Source organism: Oryzias latipes, chromosome 17 (genome assembly GCF_053564925.1).
Source record: "Oryzias latipes strain Hd-rR chromosome 17, Olatipes_Hd-rR_3.1".
Classification (NCBI taxonomy): domain Eukaryota; kingdom Metazoa; phylum Chordata; class Actinopteri; order Beloniformes; family Adrianichthyidae; genus Oryzias; species Oryzias latipes.
In genome coordinates this window covers 28,713,721-28,738,306 of record NC_136253.1, presented here as the reverse complement: position 1 = coordinate 28,738,306, position 24,586 = coordinate 28,713,721, and the positions used below count along the sequence as shown (strand labels likewise).

Sequence of the window (24,586 nt, the reverse complement as noted above, 5' to 3'; positions counted from 1 at the left end):
GAAACCAGATGTTAGCTGTGTTTTACTCTCCTCTAAATCTTACTTGATCATATAAGTTAGTTACAGGAAAAAAAAAATCTTTACTAAACACAGGGCTTGGGAAAATAAATAATAAACATAGTGAATACACACCTGATCAGGAAAGGAAAGAAGAATAGCAAAGAAGAATAAGTAAAAGGGAAAATAAGTATAGCTTTTTTTATGGCCACAGATTTTCATGGTGTTTTTTTAAACACCATGTTTTTTTTTTATATTATTTAATAAAACTTAATAAGCGAAATGTATGCATCAACTCAATAGAAATTTTAAAAAACTGGGTTGCACGGTGGTTAGTGCTCTTGCCTCACAGCAAGAAGGCCCCTGGTTCAAGTCTCGGCTGGGGGACCTGAAACAGAACATCAATGGGGGACCTTTCTGTGTGGAGTTTGCATGTTCTCCCCGTGCATGCGTGGGTTCTCTCCGGGGACTCCGGTTTCGTCCCACCGTCCAAAAACATGCTTCATAGGTTAAGTGGTTACTCCAAATTGTCCACAGGTGTGAATGTGAGAGTGCATGGGTGTATGATTTTTGGCCCTGCAACAGAAATAATAATAATCATAATAATAATGCATTGGATTTATCTGCGCACTGGCGACCTGTCCAGAATGTCCCCTGCCGGTATAGGCTCCAGGAGCCCCGAGACCCCAAAAGGGAACAAAGGGATCAGAAGAAGAATGGAAAAAAAAAAAGAATAGGCAAAATATGGCTCATAAATAATGTTGTTTTCTGTTAATAAAAACTCAAAACAACAATGTTAAAAGTATTAATGTTTGAACAAGTCGGGTTGAAAAGCACTTTTATTTTTTATTTTATAATGCAAAATATACATTTTTATAAGTACTGCATACACTGCAAGTGTGGGAATATTTGGAAACAAGATTAATTGAGGCCAGCAAAAGCCACCTTAAAGATGTGTTGTTTGACTGATTACCCAAAAATAATCCTAAGAAACTTCTGAGTTGAATCAATACTTTGGGCACAAATAAGAATCAATTACGAAATTCAATCTATTGTAAAAACAATCTCTTTTTAAAGATGGGGACATAAAACCGCCCCGTAATGCATTCCAGCATCACTAGATGGAGCCATTGGGACAGAAAAAAAAAAAAACACGGGCACGTACACACATCTTGCCCAGCTCAGCTTGCTGTAACCGGCTGGGAGTCCGTCGCCGAGATGACACCCTCCCAAAACCTCGGCAGTCGACATGGCAAGAAAATATAGCAACAGTTTTCTAAAGAAAGATGAAGTTCTTCCAATTCTTTTGGAATAAGTGAGTAATATATGCTAATGTTGATGATGTTCTTAATTGTCGGAGGTGAAGACAAGACGCGACAGGTTTTGTTTTAAGTCGTATGGAAATATTAAAACGATGTTTTTTGTTTCCAATATGAAGAAATTTTGCTAACAAGCTAACGGCTAGACGGCAGCTAGTAGTACTAGCATTTGTTCGTTAGCTTCTTAGCCTCTTGTGCTAACTAGCGGCACCTTTTGAGCTTATTAGAATGCAACAAACGTAACATGCCACCATAATCTATAACGCGTAGGCTACGTTGAATTGAATTTAGGTCGTACAGGTTTGCCTTGCTGCAGTAGAATAGGCAAAATATGCTTGTTAGCCTGAAATGCTAACGTTACATAATATCACTACAACTGAAGTCGTTGTTTGTAGTACGGTCCCGTATTTCTCGCTTCTGGTTCCTCGGCCAACGCCAAGAATCCATCAATGTTTTTGAAAGTTTAGCCAAGCTACTTTAGTAGTAATATTTAAAAAAATGTTAGAAGTTGATCAACAAAAGACTGGGCTTTAATTAGGAACTAATTTGTTTTGATCTGTTCACTTTTACTCGTTAGCAATGCTAACAAACTAGCCACCCTTAGCCGAAATGGCTAAAGGTAAGCTAGCACATAGCTTGATAATATTTTATCAACAAAATATTCGAATGCTTGTCACCGGGTCAGCGAATTTGTCCCTCATTCCTTGGAAATGTATAATGCTTTAAAATGACTTCATACAATTTGTTCTTCCTAGTAAGAAGTATTTTATGCATTTGTTGTCGCAGTAAGTCTTCTATGTTAGCTCTTTCAAGACCCTTTGTCCATAGTCATAGTGTTAACAAGCTTCTGCAAGTACGCCAGACATCAGTCGTTTTAGCCATTTTTGTTGTTGTTTTTGTAACAATATGAACTTGTAGAAGTGTTTGTTATAATCGATTGAACCTTTGCGTGTAACTAATCTTAGGTTGTAAGAAAAGGTTGCTCTTAATTTTAGTTTTTAGCTACTTCCTCTACATATTTAAAGTAAAATTCTGTTCAAATTTGTTTTAATATTGTTATGCTTAAATGTTTCCAAAAAAATGTTTACTCATGTTTCTATAATGCAGATTCTTTAATATTTTCTATTTTTTTTCTCTGTTTTTTCTTTTCTTATTTCAGGACTCATCACGAGATGTGATCCCATATCCACAATGTGTGAAGAGATTTAAGAACGTTTGAGTTCGGAAAAAAATTGATTCCAGTGGAATCTTTCATATATCTCTATATATATAATTATATTTTCTTTTTGTGTTAAGTCTTATTCTCGTCCCATTAACCTTTAACCATGCCAGTTCAAGCACCACAATGGACAGAGTTCTTGCTGTGCCCAATCTGCACACAAACATTTGAGGAGACTGTCCGTAGGCCGATCAGCTTGGGCTGTGGACACACTGTCTGCAAGATGTGCCTGAACAAGCTGCACCGAAAGGCCTGTCCCTTTGACCAGACAGTTATCAGCACAGACATTGAGCAGCTACCTGTGAACACAGCGCTGTTACAGCTGGTGGGAGGCCAGGTAAGACACTGTTTTTTTGTCACCGTACAGCTGGAACACCTTGGTGAGACACAAAAGCTATTTTTAACCAGTGTCTCTTTTGCAGCAGTGTGTGACTTGAGTGTTTTGCTCATTGAACAAAAATGTTTGTGACTAAGGCTACGTTCACACTGCAGGCTGAAACGACCCAATTCCGAATTTTTTGCCCCTAAGCGGCCCAATTCCGATCTTTTCATGACAGTCTGAATGACACAGATCCGATCTTTTCAATTGCGACCCAGGCCCCGTGGATTTGCCGTCCTGATTCCGAATTGTAGCCGTTCTTTTCAATTGCGACCGCCGTCTGACCGGCCAGGCGACTTGATTCCGAACTGTACGTCATCGACACGCAACAAACGTCATCATTTTGCGTTGAAGTAGGCGGGAACGAGAACGTAAACATCAACCATGGTGGACGATGCTGCTGAGATCAGTCAGTGGAAGAGAAGGGAGGTCACGGATTGGATTAATATTTGGGCTGATCGCTCTTTTCAGGCCAAACTCCAGGGCTCTGATCGCAACTGGGCGGTTTTTGAAAAAATTTCCAGATAAATGGCAGAGCGTGGTGTTTAACCTTTCCCGCGATGACTTTTTTTTCTTTCTTCCCTTTCCGACCGTGCTCAGAAGCGCAGGGGACCCGAGGCGATCCTCCTCCTCCTCCCTGTTCTGATCCTTAGATTCTCCGGAATGGGTTAATAAAGAGTCCATAGCATTTATTCTGGGGGAAACCTTCTTTTATCACCGTCATCCTTCCTCCGTAACACACAACATGAATGCGCGCACACACTGCCCCCCCCCCCCCCCCATTCTCTATCGCGGCACGCGCTTGCACACACACGCGGGCGCGCGGGCCCAACACATGCACATTTCCTTTCCACAAATGTGGGTACAGACGATCTCGATTCCAATGCCTTCTTAAAATGAGAAGATTGTAATTGTGCTGCTCCTTCGTGAAAATAAATTTAATATTACAAAAAGAGCTCCGCTTTTGACAACACTGTTGTTGACATCCATTGGTAACGTTTGCTCCTCAAACAGCAAGTGACGTCGTTCACCGTTGAGTATTCTTCTGGCTTCTGCGCATGCGGGTCTCGTTTGGGTCGTATCACGGTCACACTGGAGATCACAAAAGTTCGGATTTACTTGGAAATGTGAACGGTCTAGCAAACAAATCAGATTCTTTCAAAAAATCCGAATTGAGCATTAAGCCCTGCAGTGTGAACGTAGCCTAATGTCTTAACCCAGTTCTTTGCACAAATGAGCAAATACTATGCATTAGAATGTAGCACCAAAATAAAGTAGTTATGCGAGTTTGTAGACTCTGCTGACGGTACTAAAATGCTTTGGGTGAAACCAGTTTATCCTAATTCTTGTCCAAATGAAAGTGAAATTGCAGAATGACATGCCTGCTACAAACTAGTGCGAGAAATTGAAATCATGTTTGTTGTTGTTGGTTCACAAACAACTCTTTTCAGTTAGAGATGTTCACAAGTAAAATGGATATAGCCTTTAAATTAGATTTTTAAAAACGTATCTGTTGATTTGACCCATTCATTCATACAAGCTTAATAAAAAGTTGTCCTATATGTATTTTGTGTAGCCTGCACTAAATTTTGGTTGTTGTTTTTCTCTTGTAGATTCCAAAGGCTCAGCCAGTTGCCTTGATTACCAGTCCAGAAGACTCACAGAATTATGAGGTGGCCAGGCAGTGTGTAGAGGAACTGGCCCTTTATCTCAAACCCCTCAGTAACAGCCGAGGTACTTTAATACTTTCAACAACTTTCTCCTTCTATCCTTATTAGTTCTTTACGCACAACTTTTGCTCTCATTTTCTTTTATAACCTTCACAAAAGTTCAGACACATTCATGGAAACTGCCATTATATGTACAGTATTGTTTTCAATTGTACTACTTGTTTACAAAAATAGAAAAGCAGTTTCAAAATGCAATGCAAAAGTTCAATATCCCGAGGAAAAAAGGAATGCAGAATTATCCTTAGCATTCTAATGTGGTGCATAATAAATGTAGATTTGAAGCTTTAATTAATAGCTTTTTTTAAAATAAATATGATTTTCCAAACAATAATAGTGTTTTTGCGTAAACAAAGGACATGTGGCGTCTGTAAAGTTTTCCTAAACAAATCTGTAAAATACTTATATGATACATCAGATGGTTATAAAAAAAGGTTGTTGATGATTATCTGAATATTGTCAAACATCCAAAATATTTTCAAGACCAAATTCACTTTTATTGGTCCAATATTGTTTACACATGAAATCTATTTTTTTTACAAGGAAGAACAAATTGATTTTGCTGCTTTCATTTGATGACATTTTCCACTTTCTGTATTTAAGTAGCTCTCCTTGCATAGTCAGTTTTTTATTTTTTTTAATTTAATGTGCTTTGACCAAATACAACACTTATAAACTGCAGCATTTTGCTCATTGGTGTATTTTGTCAGAAATCATTGATCTAATGTATTTTTTCATTTAACTTTTGCCATTATTATAAAATTTATGGTGCAGTTTCATTACTTTATTTTTATAATATTTAGTTACTCTGTGAAAAATCTAGACTAAACTAAGTGTCTAGAAAGAGCTCAATGCATTTTTTAATTAGTTGATTCGTCCACAAAAAGGAATTCAAGGAGTTTTGTACTTTGGAAACTAGATTTTTACTTTAAGCATTGTGATGTCAATGTTAATACTAATGGCTCATAACAAGAACGTTTCCACTACAAGTCTTGGGTTCATGTTCTATTGACTTTTTTGTTCTCTCATTGTGGTTATACTCTAGGTGCTCCACTCGTTTATGTTTGCATCGACCTAAATGTAGAGGGATATTTCTGTGCTGAGCTGTTTTCTTATTGGTTATTTTTTGATTAACCTAGCCTGTGATGCGTCTGCAGGTGTGGGTCTGAGCAGTACAGCCCAAAGCATTCTGAGTCGACCCATGCAGAGGAAATTGGTAACTCTAGTCCACTGCCAGCTGGTGGAGGAAGAGGGCCGCGTCAGAGCCATGAGAGCTGCCCGCTCCCTGGGTGAACGAACTGTCACTGAACTCATCTTGCAGCACCAGAATCCACAGCAACTCTCTTCCAACCTTTGGGCAGCTGTTCGTGCTCGGGGATGTCAGTTCTTAGGTCCAGGTAATTTTTTTAAAAATTTCTGAAGTTTAACCGGGAATGCGACTGTGCATGTAATTAATAATTTTTTTAAAGATTTTTTTTTTTCCTTAAGTCTTTCGCCATGTAACATCTTTATTGTGGATTTCTCCTCCCATAGCAATGCAAGAGGAAGCTCTTAAGTTGGTCCTCCTTGCTTTAGAAGACGGTTCTGCTTTGTCCAGGAAAGTGTTGGTTCTGTTTGTGGTCCAGAGGCTGGAGCCTCGCTTCCCTCAGGCCTCTAAAACTAGCATAGGCCACGTGGTACAGCTCCTTTACAGGGCTTCCTGCTTTAAGGTACGTCTCCATCCGTCAACTAAACGAATGTCTCTTTTTTTTAAATATTGGACAAATAAAATCATTCTGTCTTGGTGTTGAGATAAATGTTTCAGTAATCATGTCATTAAATAATTTCTTTAAGCGTTGAACAGAGTTGTCTGTTTTGGCCCTTTAGGTCACCAAACGTGATGAAGATTCATCTTTGATGCAGCTGAAAGAAGAGTTTCGTACTTACGAGGCTCTAAGACGTGAGCACGACTCTCAGATCGTACAGATTGCCATGGAAGGTGGATTACGCATAGCACCTGACCAGTGGTCTTCTCTGTTATATGGAGATCAATCTCACAAGTCTCACATGCAGTCTATAATAGATAAGGTACACAACAGTTTGATTTTGCATTCAGTTTATTTCAAAATACATCATAGATATGCCTGTTTTGCTACACTTGTAGTTTTTTTTGTTTTGCATTTTCTGTACTTAATTGGTTCTCATTTAGCTGCAGACCCCAGCATCTTTTGCCCAAAGTGTCCAGGAGTTGACAATTGCACTGCAGAGGACCGGAGACCCAGCCAACCTGAACAGGCTGCGGCCCCACTTGGAACTGCTGGCAAACATCGACCCCAGCCCGGGTTAGAAAACTATTTTTTTTTATAAATTTGTGTTACACAGTGAAGCAAGAGCATGCCAGTTCAAGGAATTACATGACATAATGCAGACTTTGAGTGGTTTCTAACTGATTGATTCTGATTTATTTTAATTTTTTTTAGATGCTCCTCCTCCTACGTGGGAGCAGCTAGAGAAAGGGCTTGTAGCAGTGAAAACAGTGGTACACGGGCTAGTTGACTTTATCCAGAACCACAGCAAGAAGGGAGCTGACCCTCAACAGGTCAGTGTTTGAGTGACTGCACACTGCAAAAGAATATTGAAACGCTGTCAGATGGATGGATCTGGATTTTTGATCTAAAAGGTCGAACGCTATTCATGTTTAAATAGTCATTTTTTTTAAGTAATTTCTTTTCCTTGAATACCAGCATCTTGGGCAAAACAATTGGCAATGTGTTAAGTTGACTTTTGGAGAATCAACACACTGCTTCCACTAAATATGTTTCACAAATGATAAAGTTTGTCAGCTGTTGCCAAAAGCTCCCTTTAAAAATAGTTGTTCTTCTTGTGGCTGTCCATCAAATCTGGAAGTCTTAACAAAACAAATATGTCGGCAGAATGATTTCATTAAAACAAATATTGGCTTTTAAACCTAAAAAACGGTTACATTGAAATATAATTATTTTTACAACCTGATGTATAGATGGATGCTGTAGTAAATTATGGGATCTTCAGGAATGAAGGTCAGTGTTCGTTCATTTATCGCAGGGTTATGTTGTAAAAAGGACCTGCAAATGGTGAAATCCTTAAAGTTGGAGTCCAGATGTTTTAAGGCTATAAAACTCCTCACTACACACTTTATATGCTTTTCTTAGAACATACATTAACATTTTCACGCTTTTTTTCACACTTTTCTCTTTTGTTTAAACTCTTGAAAGTTCAAAGCTTTGTAGAAAAATATGTCCAGTGTTTATAGAATGAAAATATTTGCTCAAAAGCAAAGGTTTATATACATTTAGCAAATTGAAGGTATTCTGTACATGAGACATGGCACAGAGAAGATGGATTAAGAATGTCAGAAGGACACGTTCACAGTGTGCTGTGAAAGAAAAAAGCAAAAACAAGAAACATTGCAAAGAAAAAAAGTTGAAAAAAGAGAGGGAACAGTGTATCTTTAGTATTTGCAGCTTAATTACCGTAAATTCCGGACTACAAAGCGCACGCACCCACCCATTTTCACATGTTTAATTAGTTTTATACATACACAAGCCGCGTCAGAGTACAAGCCGCGCATGTGTTAGCCGATATTGTCATCCTGACAGATCACGGCCAGCATCCCAGAGTGAGTGCAATTTATTAGCACATTGTGGGTGGTGCCAGCTTTGCCTCAGGCTCACGTATTTGAGTATCGACATCTGTCAAACAGCATGGACCTCTATTCTGTTCACAAGTTCCTCAGTTATGGTGTTTTTATTTCATTTTTTTTAACTTATTGACAATCTAGGTATCATACATAAAATTACAAACAGTAACCATATAATCAACATTACATCCCTCAGTTATGATGAGGAAATTTACATCCGCGATTCCACATTTCCCATGAGTCTTAGGGGCTAAAGGCGGGGCCAATGCCCGGCTCGCCATACTGTTGTACGTGTTTAAGAATGAGCAAGTAGCAGCAGTGCATGGAGGGGTGAACGGGAAAAGCTCTCCTTCCGCTTGTGTCGCGGCAGCGTTATGGGAGTAACAGGACTGGTTAAAAAACACACCGGTAAAATACAGCGGCGACTGAAAAGCGCGCGCCTCAGCGTGATACGCGCGCCTCAGTGCGGCGCGTGCGGCGTGTGCGTCAGAATTCAGAAGCCTCTGCACTCCGCGGACGCCTCTGCGCTCCGCTCCCGCCCCGCGCGCTCCTTGTCTCCCCTTCCTATCTACTCCGACACCTCTGGCCAGGGCGGCTTCAAGGAGGAGCACTTCGTCCCCGTTGCGCCGGTGGATGGAGCAAATCGTTTCTGTGCAAAGCAATCGGACTTAATACTGTACGTTTTGTGTATGAGGGGCGGGTGCGTTGTTACGTGTGGGAGCCTTCAGACTGCCATCGGCCCCGCAGCTCAATCAGCAGGAGAAGATGTCTCCAGCTCACACGGAGGCTGTGAGTTTTTCAAAGCAAAATTCCGCTTTTACGGTTTCCTTAGAAACCGTAAATGGAGTGTAAATTCACTCCATGCGCTGTTCTCTCCGTCACGCAGCAAACCGGCTTTTCCAAACCCGTTGGTGACGGTGGACTTTTTTACGCTGCTTTTAACGATTGCTTTTAACTTGAAAGCTTCATCATATTGTAGCGGCGATCACGTGCACGTTGGGTCTAATGGCCCCAAAGGATTCTGGGATGCGGCTGGGCATGCGTGTTTCATTTTGTTGAACCATGACTGAAGTGTCTAAGACCTGAAGTCAAGTCCATGCTGTTTGGCTGCTTAGAGGTGTGTTGAATATAAATGCCTTGTGCTTGGTGTTAGATAAAGAATTCAAACTATTCACTGAGTTCGAAATTACGTACATGGCTGCCGCTAATTAAATCCATAAATTAGCCGCGTCACTGAATGAGCCGCAGGGCTGTAAGCGCAGGAAAAAAGTAGCGGCTTGTAGTCCGGAAATTACGGTAGTTTTTCAGAGAAGCTGGATTTGGTGGTGACCCCACTGCTGGTTTGTTTTACTCGCTGCATGTGCTCATGTTGATGAATACAATTAGTCTAATTGTTTTACTCGCTGCATGTGCTCATGTTGATGAATACAATTAGTCTAACAAAAACCTAATTCAACAGATGCTTACTCTGTCGTAAACATGTGTGATGTTACTCATTTACTTCCAGCCTCCTCAGCATAGCAAATACAAGACATACATGTGTCGTGACATGAAGCAGAAGGGAGGCTGTCCTCGTGGAGCCAGCTGTACCTTTGCTCATTCTCAGGAAGAACTGGAGAAGTGAGTCTAGGATACTGCTACAGCAATAATGCTGGATTCTTTCTTTTATTCTTTTATTTCTTTCTTATTTCTTGTTTTATTTCTTTCTTTTATTTATTGTCATCAGTCCAACATTTAATTTTGTGTTTTCTGTTGTTAGGTATCGTAAAATGAATAAGCGTCTGGCAGCCCGGTCAGGTGGGCTTATGTCAGACGAGGGGATTCCTCTCGAAGCAGGAGTGACTCGGAAGCCCTCCCCCCTCACCAATGGCACTGGGACACCAAATCTACCCCAACTTATTCCTCGTGGCACCGACAATGTCCCATATAAGACTCTGTCTGATCCCCTCAAGATGGATGGAAGAAGTTCAAATGCCCCTGGATCACCACCAGATGCGTGAGTTATTTCTTATATTTAAAAAATGAAAATACCAGCTGCGCTGATTTTCCTCTCATTACTTTGACAGTGATTTTTAGTGACAGCGTATTTGAATATGCCAAAGTGTGTCTCATTTAAATGCGTAAGAAAACCCACAAATTTATTTAAATATTACTCTAGCCTGGGCCATGGACCGAAAAGTCACATGCCGATCCCACCTCACGCAATGGGCCACCCACGGATGCCTGCAGATCACCTCCCAACGGTAAAGCATATGCCTGTGGTAGCCAGAGGTTCGCCGGTGTATCCTCAGCGACATCCTGACATGTGCTATGACACTCGTCCACCACCTGCCTCTCAGTATGAGCCCCCTCATTACCCCCCAAGTAAGTCCATAAAAAGAATTCATTACTATTTATTCTAAAAAAAAAAAGGTTGAGCAAGTGAAAAAATGGGATGTTGACATTTATGTTTTGTGGTTCTTACCCTTAGTGGTTAGTTGCTACGGTTACCATCCAAGTTCTGCTCTTTTTTTAAAATTATATACTGACATTTAACACAAGTTTTGTTTCGTTTTCTGGTGTTTTACCACCAAAACGGTATAAAAAGAAATTGGATTTCCTTTGTAACTGCAACTGCGAGGACTAAATATGTCGTCATATGTGTGCCAGAAATGAAGTCGGCTATGCACCTTCAGAGACTCGCCTCGCATCCAAATACTTGTTCCTTTTCAAACGGGAAAATCTACAGCCAGCTTCTAATAAACAAAAGAATCGAAAAAAGGATCAGAGCATTTAGCTGAAAAAGACTAAATGTAATCTCTCACCAAGAAATACTTCATAAAATACCTGGAAGGAAAGGAGAAGAAATGAGTTGAGTAGAGGCATGAGTCGCAGTAGTCTATCATTGTTTGATTTGTCATCAGCCTTTTATATTTTATCTGAAAACCAGTGACATAATCTTTTCCGCTGGTGCTTCCAATAACAGAATAATAAATAAAGACATGCATGTGTGTGACTCAAGTTCATTGTTTACTAAAGTAAAAGAATGGGGAACTCCAGGCTCGTCCAAAGTTTAGAGATTTTTCACAGAATCAAAGTTGTGTTTAGAAAAACTAGATATTCTAAGGAAAAGAAAAGGTCAAAAAATAACTAGCTGACAAAAAATTACATAAACTATATATATATATATATATATGTATGCGTGGCAGTTAAAAATAAGAAAAATATTAAATTAAACATACCTGTCCACTTTTTTATATTAAAGATTATTTTATTATTGAAAATTGTCTGTTCAAAAAGTCATTTTTGCACCTAGAAATGCGATTTTAATATCAACTGTTGTCTTTCTTCAGGTTACCCATACCAACCTTCACCACAGTATGTTCATGGGGAGTTCATGCGTAACCCGCCTCCCCCGAATGAGTCAGGACTGCCTTACCAAGACCCTTATGCTAACTACAACCACCAAGAGCATAACTATCAGCCCCCTCACTCCAGCCAGCATTTCCCATATCCCCACCCTCACTATGACAGAAATCACCCCGGTTCCTACAGCCGCCCACCACAGCCCCCACAGCCTTATCCGTCTCAGAGGGATGACCATGTCCGAATCCAGAGTCCAGCACCTCTAGACGTCGCCCCACCCACAGGAGGACAGTCCGGCTCCGTCTACCACCAAGAGACAAATGCCCGCGATCGCTACCCACCAGATGGCTACTATGCACCAGGAGCCCAGCCTCCCCCAATGAGGCCTTTTGTCAAGGTAAGGCCTGTTTATCTTTAGTCATTTTTATTTTTTGTAAACCAAACTACAGCTTCATTGTCATGTTTTCTGTTTTTGTTTGACCCTAGCCGTCACAGCCCAGCCTTGACTACCTGCATCAACGTCGGCGGGAGCTGATATCACAGCTTGAGGAAAGGAAAGTCATCTCCCCACCGCCATTCGCCCCCTCGCCCACTCTTTCCCACACCTTTCCCAGTGATTACCCCACAGAGGTGGGTGCAAAGTCACATTTAGGTCATTCAAGAAACTGTTTCAGGTCACACACAAATATGAATGAAGTGATAACTTTAGTTTAGTATTCACTCACTGTGCTGTTGGGATGTACAAATGTTTGCTTTGAGGTAAAAATGTTTTTTATATTTTTGTCTTTGCAGCGTTTGCATGATGATGGCTCCAAACCGATGATGAAATTCAGAGAGCCTGACTATGCGGGCCAGTACTCCCCTTGGTCTTGTGAGACTATAGGCTCATATATTGGTACAAAGGATGCCAAACCCAAAGATGTTATGGTTACTGTTGCCATGGACATGATGGTAAGAGCTGATACAGATTTAAATGCTCCAATTGTCAACATCAGAGATGGGAAATGTTGCATCTTAAATGAGTATTGCAGTTTGTGAAACTAGTTTGATTCAATCTTTGTGATTTTTTTTTATCATGTTTTTACCTGATGGTATAGTTAGAATTGACCTTTTACACGTTCTGACAAAAACGAGCAAGAAAAACACAAATGGTGTTTTTTCACCCTTTCAGACCTACACACAGTAACCTCTTGTGTCTGCATCGCTCCTCTCCTTTGTCAGAATGTGGACGCAAAAGGTTCTAGAGATCTAACATTGGACGTTCCACGGAGGGGCACAGAAGTAAAGGATGACGACCCTATTATCCCGTTTGGACCCCAGCCCACTGTGTCGCGCTTTGGCGCCATCTCTCGCACTTCAAAGACAGGTTACCAGACCAATTTCCCTGTGCAGACTATGGCCTCCACCCCGCAGAATCCCAGCTCTAAACACATGGCTATGTCAGGTATGTTACTGTGAAATATTAGATTAGATTTAGATTTGCTTTATTGTCACTGTCCATCGTACAATGAGAATATGAAGTTTGGTGACTAAGATCAATGGCAATTCGGTTGATGTGGTTTTAATCCTTCTAAGTCTTATTAATAACTAAGATTTGAGGTGAGCTGCCACCATATTCTCTATGCAGAAACCCCTTCAGGATTCTCTTGGAAGATTTGTGTGCTGAGATTCTTGCATAAAAACCATCACTAAGTATACATGAGGAGTGAATGAATAATGGACACATTGTAAGCGCTTTGAGCGTCTGGAAAAGCGCAGATAGATCAAATCCATTATTATTATTAATATTATTAAATACATCAGTAGATAAATAATCAATGTTTTGGTTTCTGGGTCTATTATATTTATGTTAAGTTCTCACAACCTCACTGGTTCTCAATATTAAAGGAGATTCGTTCATCTTTGGAATTTTTTTGGAATTAAAATGAGAAGCCTTTTTTTTTTTGGTTTTACAGATATACAAATTAAAACTATTACCCAAAACTTTGATGTACATAAACAATTTTGATGACACTCCTGGACTTTTAGGATTTTTTTCTGAGCCTTTCGAGGAGGTTCTGCCCTCTAAAAAATTTAACTTTCTCCTGAAAAAATTCTCATTGCTTTCATTTTACTGCTTTGCTGACAGCAGAATATTCATATGGGAGTCATGGCACATGGAGTGGGCCGTCATACCCTCCTCAGCAAACCACCTCCTCTCAGGGACATTTCAGTGACCGGTGAGCCTGCTGTTTCTGTCTGCTGTTACTAGTTGTTTCAATAGTTTTGCTAATAAACATGTTTACCTTAAAAAGGGTTTGAAAACTAAAGTAAAGGTTTTTTTTTTTTGTTTTGTTTTGCCTTTTCTTGACAGCCTTGCCCCTGACAGAGAACAGTTAAAGATTGAGCTTCAGCAGGTTAACCAGCAAATCAACCAACAGACTCAGTTGCACAATATGGAGGTGTGTAAATCTTTACAACTCAAAAAGCAAACAACAGCTATAAGTCTGAAGTCTGACATTCTTTGAACATTTTTAGAAAGGTTTGTGAGGGGGTAAGTACATTTTCATGGGATGTCGCCTTGATTGGATCAAATGGATATTACATTTTGAACTTCTTGTAAATATTGCTCATGATTCTTAAATTGCACCCCATCACACTTATTTCCCCTTTATTCCAGGCTGCTAGTAACTCTCTACTCCTGCAGAGAGAAGCTAATGCACAGTCCAGCCAGGGCCAGGCAGCAATGCCCTCACAACAGCAACAGCCCAAGTGGCCAGCAGGTGGTGCTAGTGCAGCAGCCGTTTCCAGTGAGCAACTCAGCATGGAGCTCCACCAGGTGGAGAGAGAAATTGGCAAGAGAACCCGTGAGATGGCTATGGTAGGAGGAGCTTGTTGAGCAAATCCAAGCTTTGCTGAAGGGAATATTGTAAGCAAATATACTGAAAGTTAATTTTGTCTGTTTTACAAAGCAGGAAAACCAAGTAAGCCATGATGTTCAACAGTACAAGATGAAGCCTGCAGAGAATGGACAACCAGAGCACAAGACTCAGCTGGAAGAAATTTCCCTGGCGCTTGGGTAGGTGTAAAATATACTTCACATAATAAATATATATTTTTCTTTATTGATTTTTTCTCATATTTGTTCTTGTTGGAATGTTTTTCTCCTCCTAATTCAGCGAGGTGTCCAATGGTTCCAGCAATTTGCAGGAAAGTGCAATGGGCGGGTCCATGCTGTCACTGGCAAACAAGACTTCTGCTTTGAGCCTGTGTTCTGATCCAGATGCCGCTGGTTCAGAAATGCAGAAAAATGGTGTCCATTCATGCTCTTAAGAAGTACTCATTTACACACACATGCAGATTTTATGAATACACAAATGTTAAGTCAATTAAAAAGCAGGACACATACAGCCGTTCTATTTAGAAGATGAGCAGTATCTGCCGTGAAGAATTTTCTTTTTTTTTGTTCTGTGAATGAGCTTTTTTTAAATGACTTTCCTTGCCTGGAAACCAGAGCATATGACAACATTTGTGTATGTTACTTTTCTTTAACTGTTTTGTATTGGATTAGATCAGCAAAGCTTGTGATTGATATACAAGGAGAAAACAAATGATGGTGATGCTGACAGTGTTAAGTAGAAATGGCCATTGCATTTTTGAAACACAACAGAGGTGGCAAAGGTATCGGACTTCACTAGCTAGGTTTGGTTTAGACGTTTTCCTGTGAGTGACCTGTTAAATGTAGCGATTCACAAGTTAACTAGCATTGTCCTGTCACATACTCAGAACTTTTCTAACCATCACAAGGTCTACAAAGGTATTATAGGAACGAACCGACATCTATGGCTGCGTACTCGCCCCCAAAATCGTTAGAGGTTCTCCAGACGTAGATTTCTGAGGAGGGAAACATCAGACTGTACCACCTACATTCAGTTTTATTTTTTAGGGGGTCTTAAGAGTTGGACTTGGTCATTCCTCACGGTAAAAAAATTTTTTGATTCCTGCATTTTTATGAAAACACAATCTGTTCTTATTTAGGACATTTAATGAAAGCATTCTGTTTTAAAGATTGCGGCAAACAATAAATGCCAACCTAATATATATATTTTTTTTGTAAAATAATTATTTGGAGTAGCTGCAGCTCAGGTGGTGCACTTTGCTCATCAGAAGGTCTGTAGTTGAATTCTTCACCCTCGGCAGGTCATGGGTCCTTGGGCAATGCACTGAATTTCTCTTGCCCTTAATGTGCGTTTGATGGGAGAGAACAAAAAAAGCACTGAATTAGTAAAAAAAAAAAAAGAAGGAAAAAAAAGTGCCTCATGCAAAAAAGCTGCTGTATGAGTGACTACAAAGCTTTTAAATGGTCACCAAAACTTCAAAAGCTTCAAAAACAAGTGATCTTTCTTTTCTTTTTCCAGCTGTTTTCCTCCGTGTGTTGCATTTAAATGCATAATTTATTGTCTGATTTTTACAAAGTTTTTTTTTTTGTTGAGTAAATGTGCATTTGCAGGGTTAGAAAAAGCAGATCTTTGCTTCAATAGTTGATCATTTCCCTCCTCAGAGCTTCTAATCTGGCCACATGAAAAAGCCTCCCCATTGGGATCATCTTGTCTTATGTCCTCCTAACTTCTATGAAGTTGCCTTTATTGGTGTTGCATTGTTTAAAACTTCTTTTTTTTTGGTCTTGTGTTTTACATTAGTAAGATTTTGGGCGGTGCAGAAAACCACATTACATCTTTTTTTATATTTGCAGCTGGAAAATAAATTAAAAAAAGAACCAGATCTTCAAAGCTATGTGTGCTCCGAACAGATTTACTGCAGTGCTTTAAATGTCCAAACCATTTATTTATACGTATTATACAAAACCTTGCTTTTTGTGTAACGTGCTGTCACCATCACCATCATTACTTACTCTTGCTCTTTCTCCATTAAATATAAATTGTTTACTGCCGATGCTCAACATGGAGCTCTTTGCCTTTTTGTAAACAGTTTGGAAACCTGCTAAGAGCAAAGGAGTCCTTGTGATTAAACGGTTAGAAGATGGACTCTAGATGAGACAAAGTTAAACGTTGAGTCTGTCATTTGGTCAAACAAAGGGCCCTCAGAAACTGACTCATTTTTTTTTTTTCTATCAACCAATGAGTAACTTTTAATAGACACAAATCTTTGTGTTTGACGTGCTCAATGGTTTTTTCACCATCATTATGGCAAATTTTTACCTTTTTGTTTTTTCATGTTTTTTTCTTTCATACTTCCATCTACTCTTAAAGCCTTTGGCTGCTCTGCTACATTTTTTAGGTACACAGCTCACTTATACATACAAGTATGTATTCATACATTAATATACTAAAGCACTATTAACGTGCCACCTCTTACTCTACTCGCTCAGCATTTATATTAAATGATCTCTACTTAGAATCCTTTTTTTTTTTTTTTTTTTTTTATTTGCCGTGTGCGTGTTTGTATTCTGTCCAGTGGTTGCCAGCACAGACTTTATCCTTTTCAAGATGAAGGACCTCTGTGTTTATTGATGGTTGTTCACTTACTTTTGTGTTCAAACAAAGTTGTTCTTTATAGGCTATGATTTCAAAGACGACAAAATCTGTAACTTCAGAAAATTTAAATGGAGATATCTTGTGTGTGCTAGACTGTATTGTAGAATTGTACCCTGATTCAGCTTTCTTTATTTTTTTTTCTTAACTCCCTTGAAAGTGTGCTGTACCAGTCGATAGTGTTGAAGATAGAAAGCAGGTTTTGGGTTTTCCAGTAACTGACTCAAGAAAAGAACAGGAAGAAAATCTGCTAAAGTTGTCGTCCTAAAACCTTCTTTAGTGCTTCATTCCATTCTACCTGGCTTTGGAGGGGAAGATCAATACAATCATGGACTCCGAATAGTACAACATAGGTGGACTCTAAAAGATCTTTTCCTCCTTTCAAAAAGTACAAATTTAAACTGAAATGGCAATGATACAACTTTCTTTTTTTTGGAGGGGTGAAATTTAGTTTTTTGCTTGTTTTGCAGTAGTTGAGTATATTTACTGACCTGCAAGTCTTTAATGCATCGTCAGGATTTATTCATAGTCGACAGCTTTAAGAGTGACTTGAGTGAGGTAAATGGCTTAAGGTTTTTTTTTTTTTTCTTATTTCTCTTGTTTGGATAAAATGATTCTACCAAAACTTACCATAAAATATAATTAAAGGAATAGGACTTTATTATTATAAATTGGCTAAATTAATTTATGATAATTTAAATAATTCTTCTATATGCAAGTCAACCCCAACGTCAGAAAAGCTGATTACACATCTTAAAACTAAAATTCCTTTAGCTCAGGAGAATCTCCTCCCAGTAATGTACAGGAACGCTCACCACAGCTGTGTGAAGGGAGAGTGTGCGGTCTTTTAGCCCTTAAATCGGGTTGAAATGACCTCAGAGGGATGGCAACGCACTGCTATTTACCTGCTTAGAAAAGGGGCAGAGGCAGTTTGTGCAAAAAGCTGTGTACATGCCATTTTGAAATAGTGCATAGAAATACCTTTAGCCCAAAGTTGTGTGTGTTCATCTGAAGTACACATGTGGTCATAAAAAAAGATAGAAGTAGTTTACTTTTCACAGGGCTGCATGGCGTAAATAAGAAAAAGGAGCTGTATTCCAGTCTTATTTGTTTGTTTCTGAGTGGAACTGCGGCCTACACCTCTTCCAGACAGTGAACCCCCTTTCCCGTCGCCTTTGACCACTGACCTCTGTTACTGCTCTTTAAGGCTCACAGTGTTTTCCTGGACTTCCTGGGGAAAAATTCACAAATGGCTTTTTATATGACGAATCCCTTGTAAAATATCTCTTAAATTAAGGTACAGGTTTGATTTCAACAAGAAAAGTTTTTATATGTATATTATACTCCATTAAGGAATGTCTAGAATTATCTTCCTCCAATGTGGATGTAGCCATTATAATGCCATTTTATGACTTTGTAAGAGAATTCACTGTGTGAAAATTGGTTTGCATTTTTGTATAATACAATCTGCTTTTTTGTTTTGTTTGATATGAGGGGGAGGTCAAACTGGATGTTTTATTAGAGGAAAAAAAAGATCCTGTTAAATTGAACACAATGTAAAGTATGTGCAACAGTGATTCTAAGCTGAGGGAAAAGAATAAAAGATATTGCTAACTCTTGAGTACCGGGAGTCTTTCAATATTTCACCTTTTTGCTTTATTGAAACATTTTTTTCAAAATCATTTCAGTTCAATTTTCTTTATGAATACTAAAGTCCTTTTTTTTTAAATATATAGATTGGATTCAGATTCTGATTATGAGGCCCACACTGCTTTTTAGTTGAACTGGCTATCAGATCGAGGTTAAAATAAAGTTTGTAATTGTGGGAAAAAAGTTTATTTTAACATTCACTACACTTGGATTATTCACATTTTAAATTTCAAATTCTAATTTTCATAAACACGCATGGTAAGTGTAGATTTTCTGCTGAACAAAGCAAGTTAAAACCAGAAGTACTTTGTGAAAAACGCATGAAATAGAGGAATAATCATGTGCTGTGATTATTATCATTATCCACAATGCTTTATATTAAAAAAAGCAACCACAGAAAGGGTATCAACACATTAGATCAGTTCTTTCCTTACTGAAAGAGGGTTTCAGGACAGTTTTTTATTTCACATTAGTTGGATCCCAAGTGACGCGTCTTCCATCATGCAAACTTCCTAAAGCAGTCATGTCTGTCTCCTCCAGTTGAAAGTCAAATACCTATGAAATAGCAGAGGAAAAGGGGGAACTAGCAAAATAAGAAACTTTTTAAATTCAAATTTAAAAAAGGATTCAAGGAGTGTTTATTGCCATTTTCAGTGAACAGAGCAGTTTCACAGAATTGGAATTTGCTTCGGTGCTTTCTGTACTTTTCTCTTTTACCCAATGGCATTACTTTTTTTTTTAATCTGTAAACTGCATTTACATGATGCTGGCTCAATGAGGATCTTAAAACAATTAACCTATTAACCAAAAACTCATCTCTACAATTAAGTTGAGAATTTTTCTGCTTAAAGATGTCACAGTGTGAGTAACTACAGCAATTTTTATTATAAAAAAAGAAAAAGAAAAGATGAGTGTCTTTTGACTTACTTGACAATTTTCTTGTATCCTGTTCTTTTTAGTAGACTTTGGTATTGTGACGACCCCATTCTGAGGAAAAAAATGTAGAACCAAAGGCAAAGGTGTTTAAAAGTATTTTCAAAAACATTCAAGGGAACTAAAAGGATTCCTCAACAACCTGAATGCTCCAGCGGACGCAGATCTGAGCTGGCGTTCGTCTGTACTTGTGTGCGATGTGACAAACAGTGGGATCGCTGAGGACCTGACCCTTGGCCAGAGGACTATAACCCTCAAACACAATGCCTCTCTCAGCACAATACTCCATCAGGGCTGTAGGCTGCTGGTATGGATGGAACTCCACCTAACAGGTCAGCACAACCACCAATATTCTAAGATTCAGAGGACAAGGTTACCAACATAATTATGTTTGATTAATTTCATTTAGATTTGCTCTTTTTGTATTCATAAATACTTCAGACTTATTTCAGAGGGACATTTTTGCAAACAGTTTTTGCACAAAGTTTATATATCTCTATGATCCAAGATACTTATAAGCGTCCAATTTATTTATAAAACCAACAGTGTTTGTTCCTACTAGTGTAGAAAAAACATCATTCTCATTGATTATTAATCAGTAATGTGACACTTAAAAACAAATAATCCATTTAAATAGAAGTGACAATAAAAACATACCTGGTTAACATGTGGTATCACACTACAGTCTTCTTTTAACTGCTCTAGATGGTTAATCAGAAAGTTACTCACGCCAATACTACGACAAACACCTATGAAGACAAAAATGTATTTATCAATCAGTGAGATGCATCTCACCAACAGTACCACGTTTTTATGGAACAGTTGGTGCAGCGGTGATTATATAACTAGGGTTGATTGGATTTAACTATTAGAGAGTTTTAATTTAATTTAATGTGAATTTAAGTTTGTGAAGCAACTTTGATTTGTTTTAGAAGGAATCAAAAGTAATGTTTTACTAAATTACCTTCTGTGTAAAGTTCCTCCAGAGCTCTCCAAGTCTCAGCTCTCACCTCTCTGTTGGAGCCTCCGTGACTCAGTGACTCTGGCCAATGCATTAGGTACAGATCTAAAAAAAAAAGGAGACTGGGATTAATAAAGAACACAGAAAAAAAATCAGAATTTAACTATTTGAGGCTACTTTTTTGAATTTTTATGTTAAAAGGGCTACTTGAAAATCCTCTGTGGTTAGTATAGTATAGAGTTTAACATGGAAATACCAAAATATTCAACTCCCATCTGTGAGCATGAGTCCAGACAAGCTTTTTTGGCTGCTCTGTATCCATAGTTTCCTGGCCAGAGTTTATTTGTAAGCCAGAGTTCACTTCGCTCTTGTCCACTTTCTTTAATGGCTTTGCCCAGATCCTCCTCACACCCATAGCGCTTTGCGGTGTCAATATGCCGCACGCCACACTCATTGAGCGCATAAACAATGGCCTTGTGAGAATATCCACCATCGTGGGACGTCCCTGAAAAAAACAAGGTCATTACATATGTACTTTGATAACATGAAATGTTATGTTCACTTCAAATTTGTTTTTGTTTTTTTTAAATAACAGATAATCCACTAATGCAACCCAGCATTTGCTGTAGCTTTGTAATACTGTTTTCCTCCAATGTTTTTGCCAAAACAACATGCAACAAACTTTGCAACACTTTTTCTTTAAATCAATGTGAGGACTCACAACTTAAAATTTGGATATAAAAAAAATCACATAAAATTATTCATTACGTCTTGGATTTCTGCAGATTGTAAACACGTCCTAATGTATGAATTCATCCACTTCCGGTGACCTAAATAACATTGCTTTCAAAATAAAACTCACCCAATCCAAGAATTGGGATCTGCAGACCGTTGGACAGCGGGATTGTAGAGTGTTTTAATTCCGGAACTAAAGGCATATTTTCTGTTCATTGAGGATTGTAGAGGCTGGTCAAGGAGGGGGAAACTGTTTTGCTTTTCAACTCGCAGGAAGTTCTGCTAAAGTAACATTGCATAACTTACCTGGTATTATTTGTGGACAAGGAAAGTTTTCATAGTTTACTTTCTGAACGCGGATCTGCTTCTTCCACAACCTAAACAGAAATAAATGAAAATCGAAAATGTGTCTTCTAAAATAGCGAATTATTTGAACTTTCAGCTATGCAGAAAGGGTGACTCACAGTTTTGTGTTTAAAAAAAGCAGCATAAAGTTAATGCATTGTTATTGCAATTACCGCAATATCCACCAGAGTTATTTTTGATACAAAAAGGCAAAAAATCTTTATAAAAATAGTAAAGTAAAAGGTATACTAACAAAAAACAAATTTCGTTATCCAACGCCAGAAGGCGGGGCGCGTTGTTGTCCAATCACATTTCAGGAAGTAAAATCCCCACCACACACACACACACACACACACCCACCCACACACACACACAAACCATCGCCTCCTTTTTATACCTGTTTCTGACCGAACTGACCGAACATATTGTTTTCAGAGAAGCTTCAAAATTCAAAAACGGGAAAAAACAAAAAAAAAAAGAGAGAGGGGGGGGGGGGACTCCATAAAAAATCAGAGTTGACGCCAGATGTGACGTTGCGGCTACGTGACCAACATGGCGTCCATGTAGCGAACTGAGATGTCAAGATTGTGCACAAAATGAGGTAAGTTATGGGGAAAAACACAAAAACCAAAAAAAAAAAGACAGCGCGACGTAAACAATAATTATTCGTGTATTTTACGGGAGGGGCGGGGTTTTATCCCGCAAGAAACGAGATTTAAACAAAAATGAACAAATTATTTGGTAGAATCAAAAATTCATTTTAAAATTAAATCGCAAATGTTGAGACTGACCGACTTGAATTTTCAAATTATTGTGTTGTGGCGTTGTTCTCTTGGGTATTTAACATAATTAAGACAAAATTTTACATTTATGTGCTCACAAACATCGCATGAATGGAATCTGAGACACTCCTTATGTTTATGCAGGCTTTCCCGTTGCTGCCTCGGAATTCGGCCCAAGTTTGTCGTCTTCCCCATCCTGCTCATCCTCCTGGTGGGAGCAGCGTTGACTTCTCTGCTTCCACCCGCTGAAGACCATGGAGGTGATGGTGTTCTGGGAGTTCTGAGGAGGGCATCGCTGCAGAACAAGCCCGAGTCTGCCCAGGGCCACAGCCCTGAGGGCCCACAGGAGAAGTTCACCATCATCATCCAGACTTATAACCGCACAGATGTTCTGCTCAAACTTCTGAACCATTACCAGGCTGTGCCTCATCTTCAGCGGATCATCATCATTTGGAACAACGTTGGCGAGCAGACCCCAGAAAAGTTATGGGACTCCTTCAGTCCTCATCCAGTACCTGTGATCTTTAAGGAACAGAAAAGCAACCGGATGCGGAACAGACTACAGCCATTCTCTGAGATTGATACAGATGGTTTGTAAATCTAAATCAACTCACCCCAATAGGTGTTGGTAATCCAAAAATATTTAAAAGTATTTGAATCCTTTGTTTTTCCTAATCCTCTAGCCGTTTTGATGCTGGATGATGACACGCTCATCAGCGTTCCTGACATCAGTTTTGCTTTCTCCGTCTGGAAGGTAATCCTTTTTTCTTTCTGACTTATATGTTGTAATTTTGTGATACAATATCTTCAACATACACACTTTTGATCTAACGGGTAAAGCATGAAAATATCTGCATTCCCCCCCCAGCAATTTACAGACCAAATTGTTGGTTTTGTTCCGCGAAAACATGTTTCCACAGCGGCAGGAGTTTATAGTTACGGCAGCTTTGAGCTGCAGGATCCAGAAACTGCTGGAGGAGATAAGTGAGTTGTTTTCTTTGTTGTATTAATTAATTAAATCTTTTTCTTGGACATTCTCTTACCAGCCGTGTTTTGACATGAACTCATATGCAGATACTCCATGGTTTTAATCGGCGCGGCCTTCTTCCACCGCCAATACTTGAAGCTCTTCCAGGATCAACCTCAGGAAGTCCTTTCTTTGATTGACCAAACGCAGAACTGTGATGACATTGCTCTGAACTTTGTTGTAGCATTGCATGTAGGGAAACAGTCAAAGGCGAGCATCAGACCCTCTGGGGTTTTTGTCAAACCTGTAGACCTTCGTAACCTGGAAAAAGATGCCAGCAGTGGATATCAGGGAATGTGGCACCGTCCGGAACACCTTCTCCAGAGGTCCTACTGTCTGAACAGGCTGACACACATCTATGGCGTCATGCCACTCCGCTACTCCAACCTGATGGTGTCCCAGATGGGTTTTCCAAGCTATGCCAACCATAAGACTAGAGGCTGAGGAGTTGCCTTCTGGCAGAATAAATAGATGAAACAGCTGAACTGAAGTAACCCGCTGGTAAGTTAGTTTAAGTGTCACTTGGTGACCAGCTGGTGTTTCAAAGATGGTGACCTCTGAGGAGCAGCTCCATGTTCTTAAAATGCAAATGTATTTAAGACAAACTTGAGGAATAACATTAGCTGTTACCTTTTGGAATTCCCCCCCCAAAGTTTTCAGTTTTTTCAGGGAAATGTTAGTTTGAGAGAAGAGGAACCTCTACAACCAAAAGGTCCACTTTTGATTTACTGAAATAGTTAAGAGTATGTACATTTATTTAAAAGAAAACCAGCAAATAAAGCTTTGTTTACAGCCATACATGTGTAAACAATTTAGCTATTCTCTTTTAAATTGACTGATTTTTAGAATTATATTTTGGTAACTTGGAGCTGAATAAAACCTTTAAAAAAACAAAAATGTGTTCCCAAGTTTTTTAAAATGTAAACAGAAGCCCAAAAATAAAGATTAGAGTTGGTAGAGAAGTTAATCTAGTTCATT

At 39.0% G+C, this 24,586-nt stretch overlaps 3 protein-coding genes across 13 annotated transcripts; 2 read left to right on the top strand and 1 right to left on the bottom strand.

The window, feature by feature from the left end:
- The first annotated feature begins 1,110 nt into the window (after window positions 1–1,110).
- rc3h1b (ring finger and CCCH-type domains 1b) lies at window positions 1,111–18,796 on the top strand. Of its 8 annotated transcripts, none has more exons than XM_078935117.1 (20): window positions 1,111–1,312; window positions 2,476–2,872; window positions 4,528–4,648; window positions 5,799–6,038; window positions 6,175–6,350; window positions 6,508–6,708; window positions 6,830–6,962; window positions 7,101–7,219; window positions 9,807–9,919; window positions 10,059–10,295; window positions 10,458–10,663; window positions 11,632–12,041; window positions 12,131–12,274; window positions 12,437–12,595; window positions 12,866–13,088; window positions 13,776–13,863; window positions 13,998–14,085; window positions 14,331–14,504; window positions 14,599–14,702; window positions 14,803–18,796. In XM_078935117.1, exons 2-20 carry the CDS (start codon window positions 2,642–2,644, stop codon window positions 14,954–14,956), a joined length of 3,321 nt encoding a protein of 1,106 aa, XP_078791243.1. In that variant the 5' UTR covers window positions 1,111–1,312; window positions 2,476–2,641; the 3' UTR covers window positions 14,957–18,796. The 8 variants fall into 8 exon arrangements, with proteins under 8 accessions (XP_078791243.1, XP_078791241.1, XP_011485105.1 ...); XM_078935115.1 differs by having other exon boundaries at window positions 14,596–14,702; XM_011486803.4 differs by having other exon boundaries at window positions 14,304–14,504.
- Window positions 18,797–18,988: 192 nt separating this feature from the next.
- Window positions 18,989–22,141, bottom strand: zgc:110366 (putative oxidoreductase ZK1290.5). Of its 4 annotated transcripts, none has more exons than XM_078935119.1 (9): window positions 22,053–22,141; window positions 21,761–21,831; window positions 21,582–21,685; window positions 20,976–21,224; window positions 20,723–20,824; window positions 20,416–20,507; window positions 19,901–20,083; window positions 19,753–19,812; window positions 18,989–19,380 (listed from the first exon to the last, which is right to left on the bottom strand). In XM_078935119.1, exons 3-9 carry the CDS (start codon window positions 21,655–21,657, stop codon window positions 19,285–19,287), a joined length of 858 nt encoding a protein of 285 aa, XP_078791245.1. In that variant the 5' UTR covers window positions 21,658–21,685; window positions 21,761–21,831; window positions 22,053–22,141; the 3' UTR covers window positions 18,989–19,284. The 4 variants fall into 4 exon arrangements, with proteins under 4 accessions (XP_078791245.1, XP_078791246.1, XP_004079383.1 ...); XM_078935120.1 differs by having other exon boundaries at window positions 21,582–21,662; XM_004079335.5 differs by having other exon boundaries at window positions 21,919–22,121.
- On the top strand, window positions 22,108–24,505 carry extl2 (exostosin-like glycosyltransferase 2). The gene is made up of 5 exons (XM_011486799.4): window positions 22,108–22,400; window positions 22,726–23,171; window positions 23,265–23,335; window positions 23,450–23,565; window positions 23,656–24,505. The coding sequence occupies exons 1-5, from the start codon at window positions 22,396–22,398 to the stop codon at window positions 24,050–24,052; spliced, it is 1,035 nt and encodes a 344-aa protein (XP_011485101.2). The 5' UTR covers window positions 22,108–22,395; the 3' UTR covers window positions 24,053–24,505.
- The last annotated feature ends 81 nt before the right edge of the window (window positions 24,506–24,586 follow it).

Bases quoted from the DNA above. Each gene is read 5' to 3' on its own strand.
- rc3h1b (XM_011486800.4), top strand. From the start codon at position 2,642: ATGCCAGTTCAAGCACCACAATGGACAGAGTTCTTGCTGTGCCCAATC. The intron at 2,873-4,527 runs GTAAGACACTGT...TTTCTCTTGTAG, and splicing joins TACAGCTGGTGGGAGGCCAG to ATTCCAAAGGCTCAGCCAGT. The intron at 13,089-13,772 runs GTATGTTACTGT...CTTTGCTGACAG, and splicing joins TAAACACATGGCTATGTCAG to CAGAATATTCATATGGGAGT.
- zgc:110366 (XM_020711068.3), bottom strand. From the start codon at position 21,944: ATGCTGCTTTTTTTAAACACAAAACT. The intron at 21,663-21,760 runs GTAAGTTATGCA...CTCAATGAACAG, and splicing joins TTGTCCACAAATAATACCAG to AAAATATGCCTTTAGTTCCG. The intron at 20,084-20,415 runs GTATGTTTTTAT...CTGACCTGTTAG, and splicing joins TGATACCACATGTTAACCAG to GTGGAGTTCCATCCATACCA.
- extl2 (XM_011486799.4), top strand. The intron at 23,172-23,264 runs GTTTGTAAATCT...CTAATCCTCTAG, and splicing joins CTCTGAGATTGATACAGATG to CCGTTTTGATGCTGGATGAT. The intron at 23,336-23,449 runs GTAATCCTTTTT...TTCCCCCCCCAG, and splicing joins TTGCTTTCTCCGTCTGGAAG to CAATTTACAGACCAAATTGT.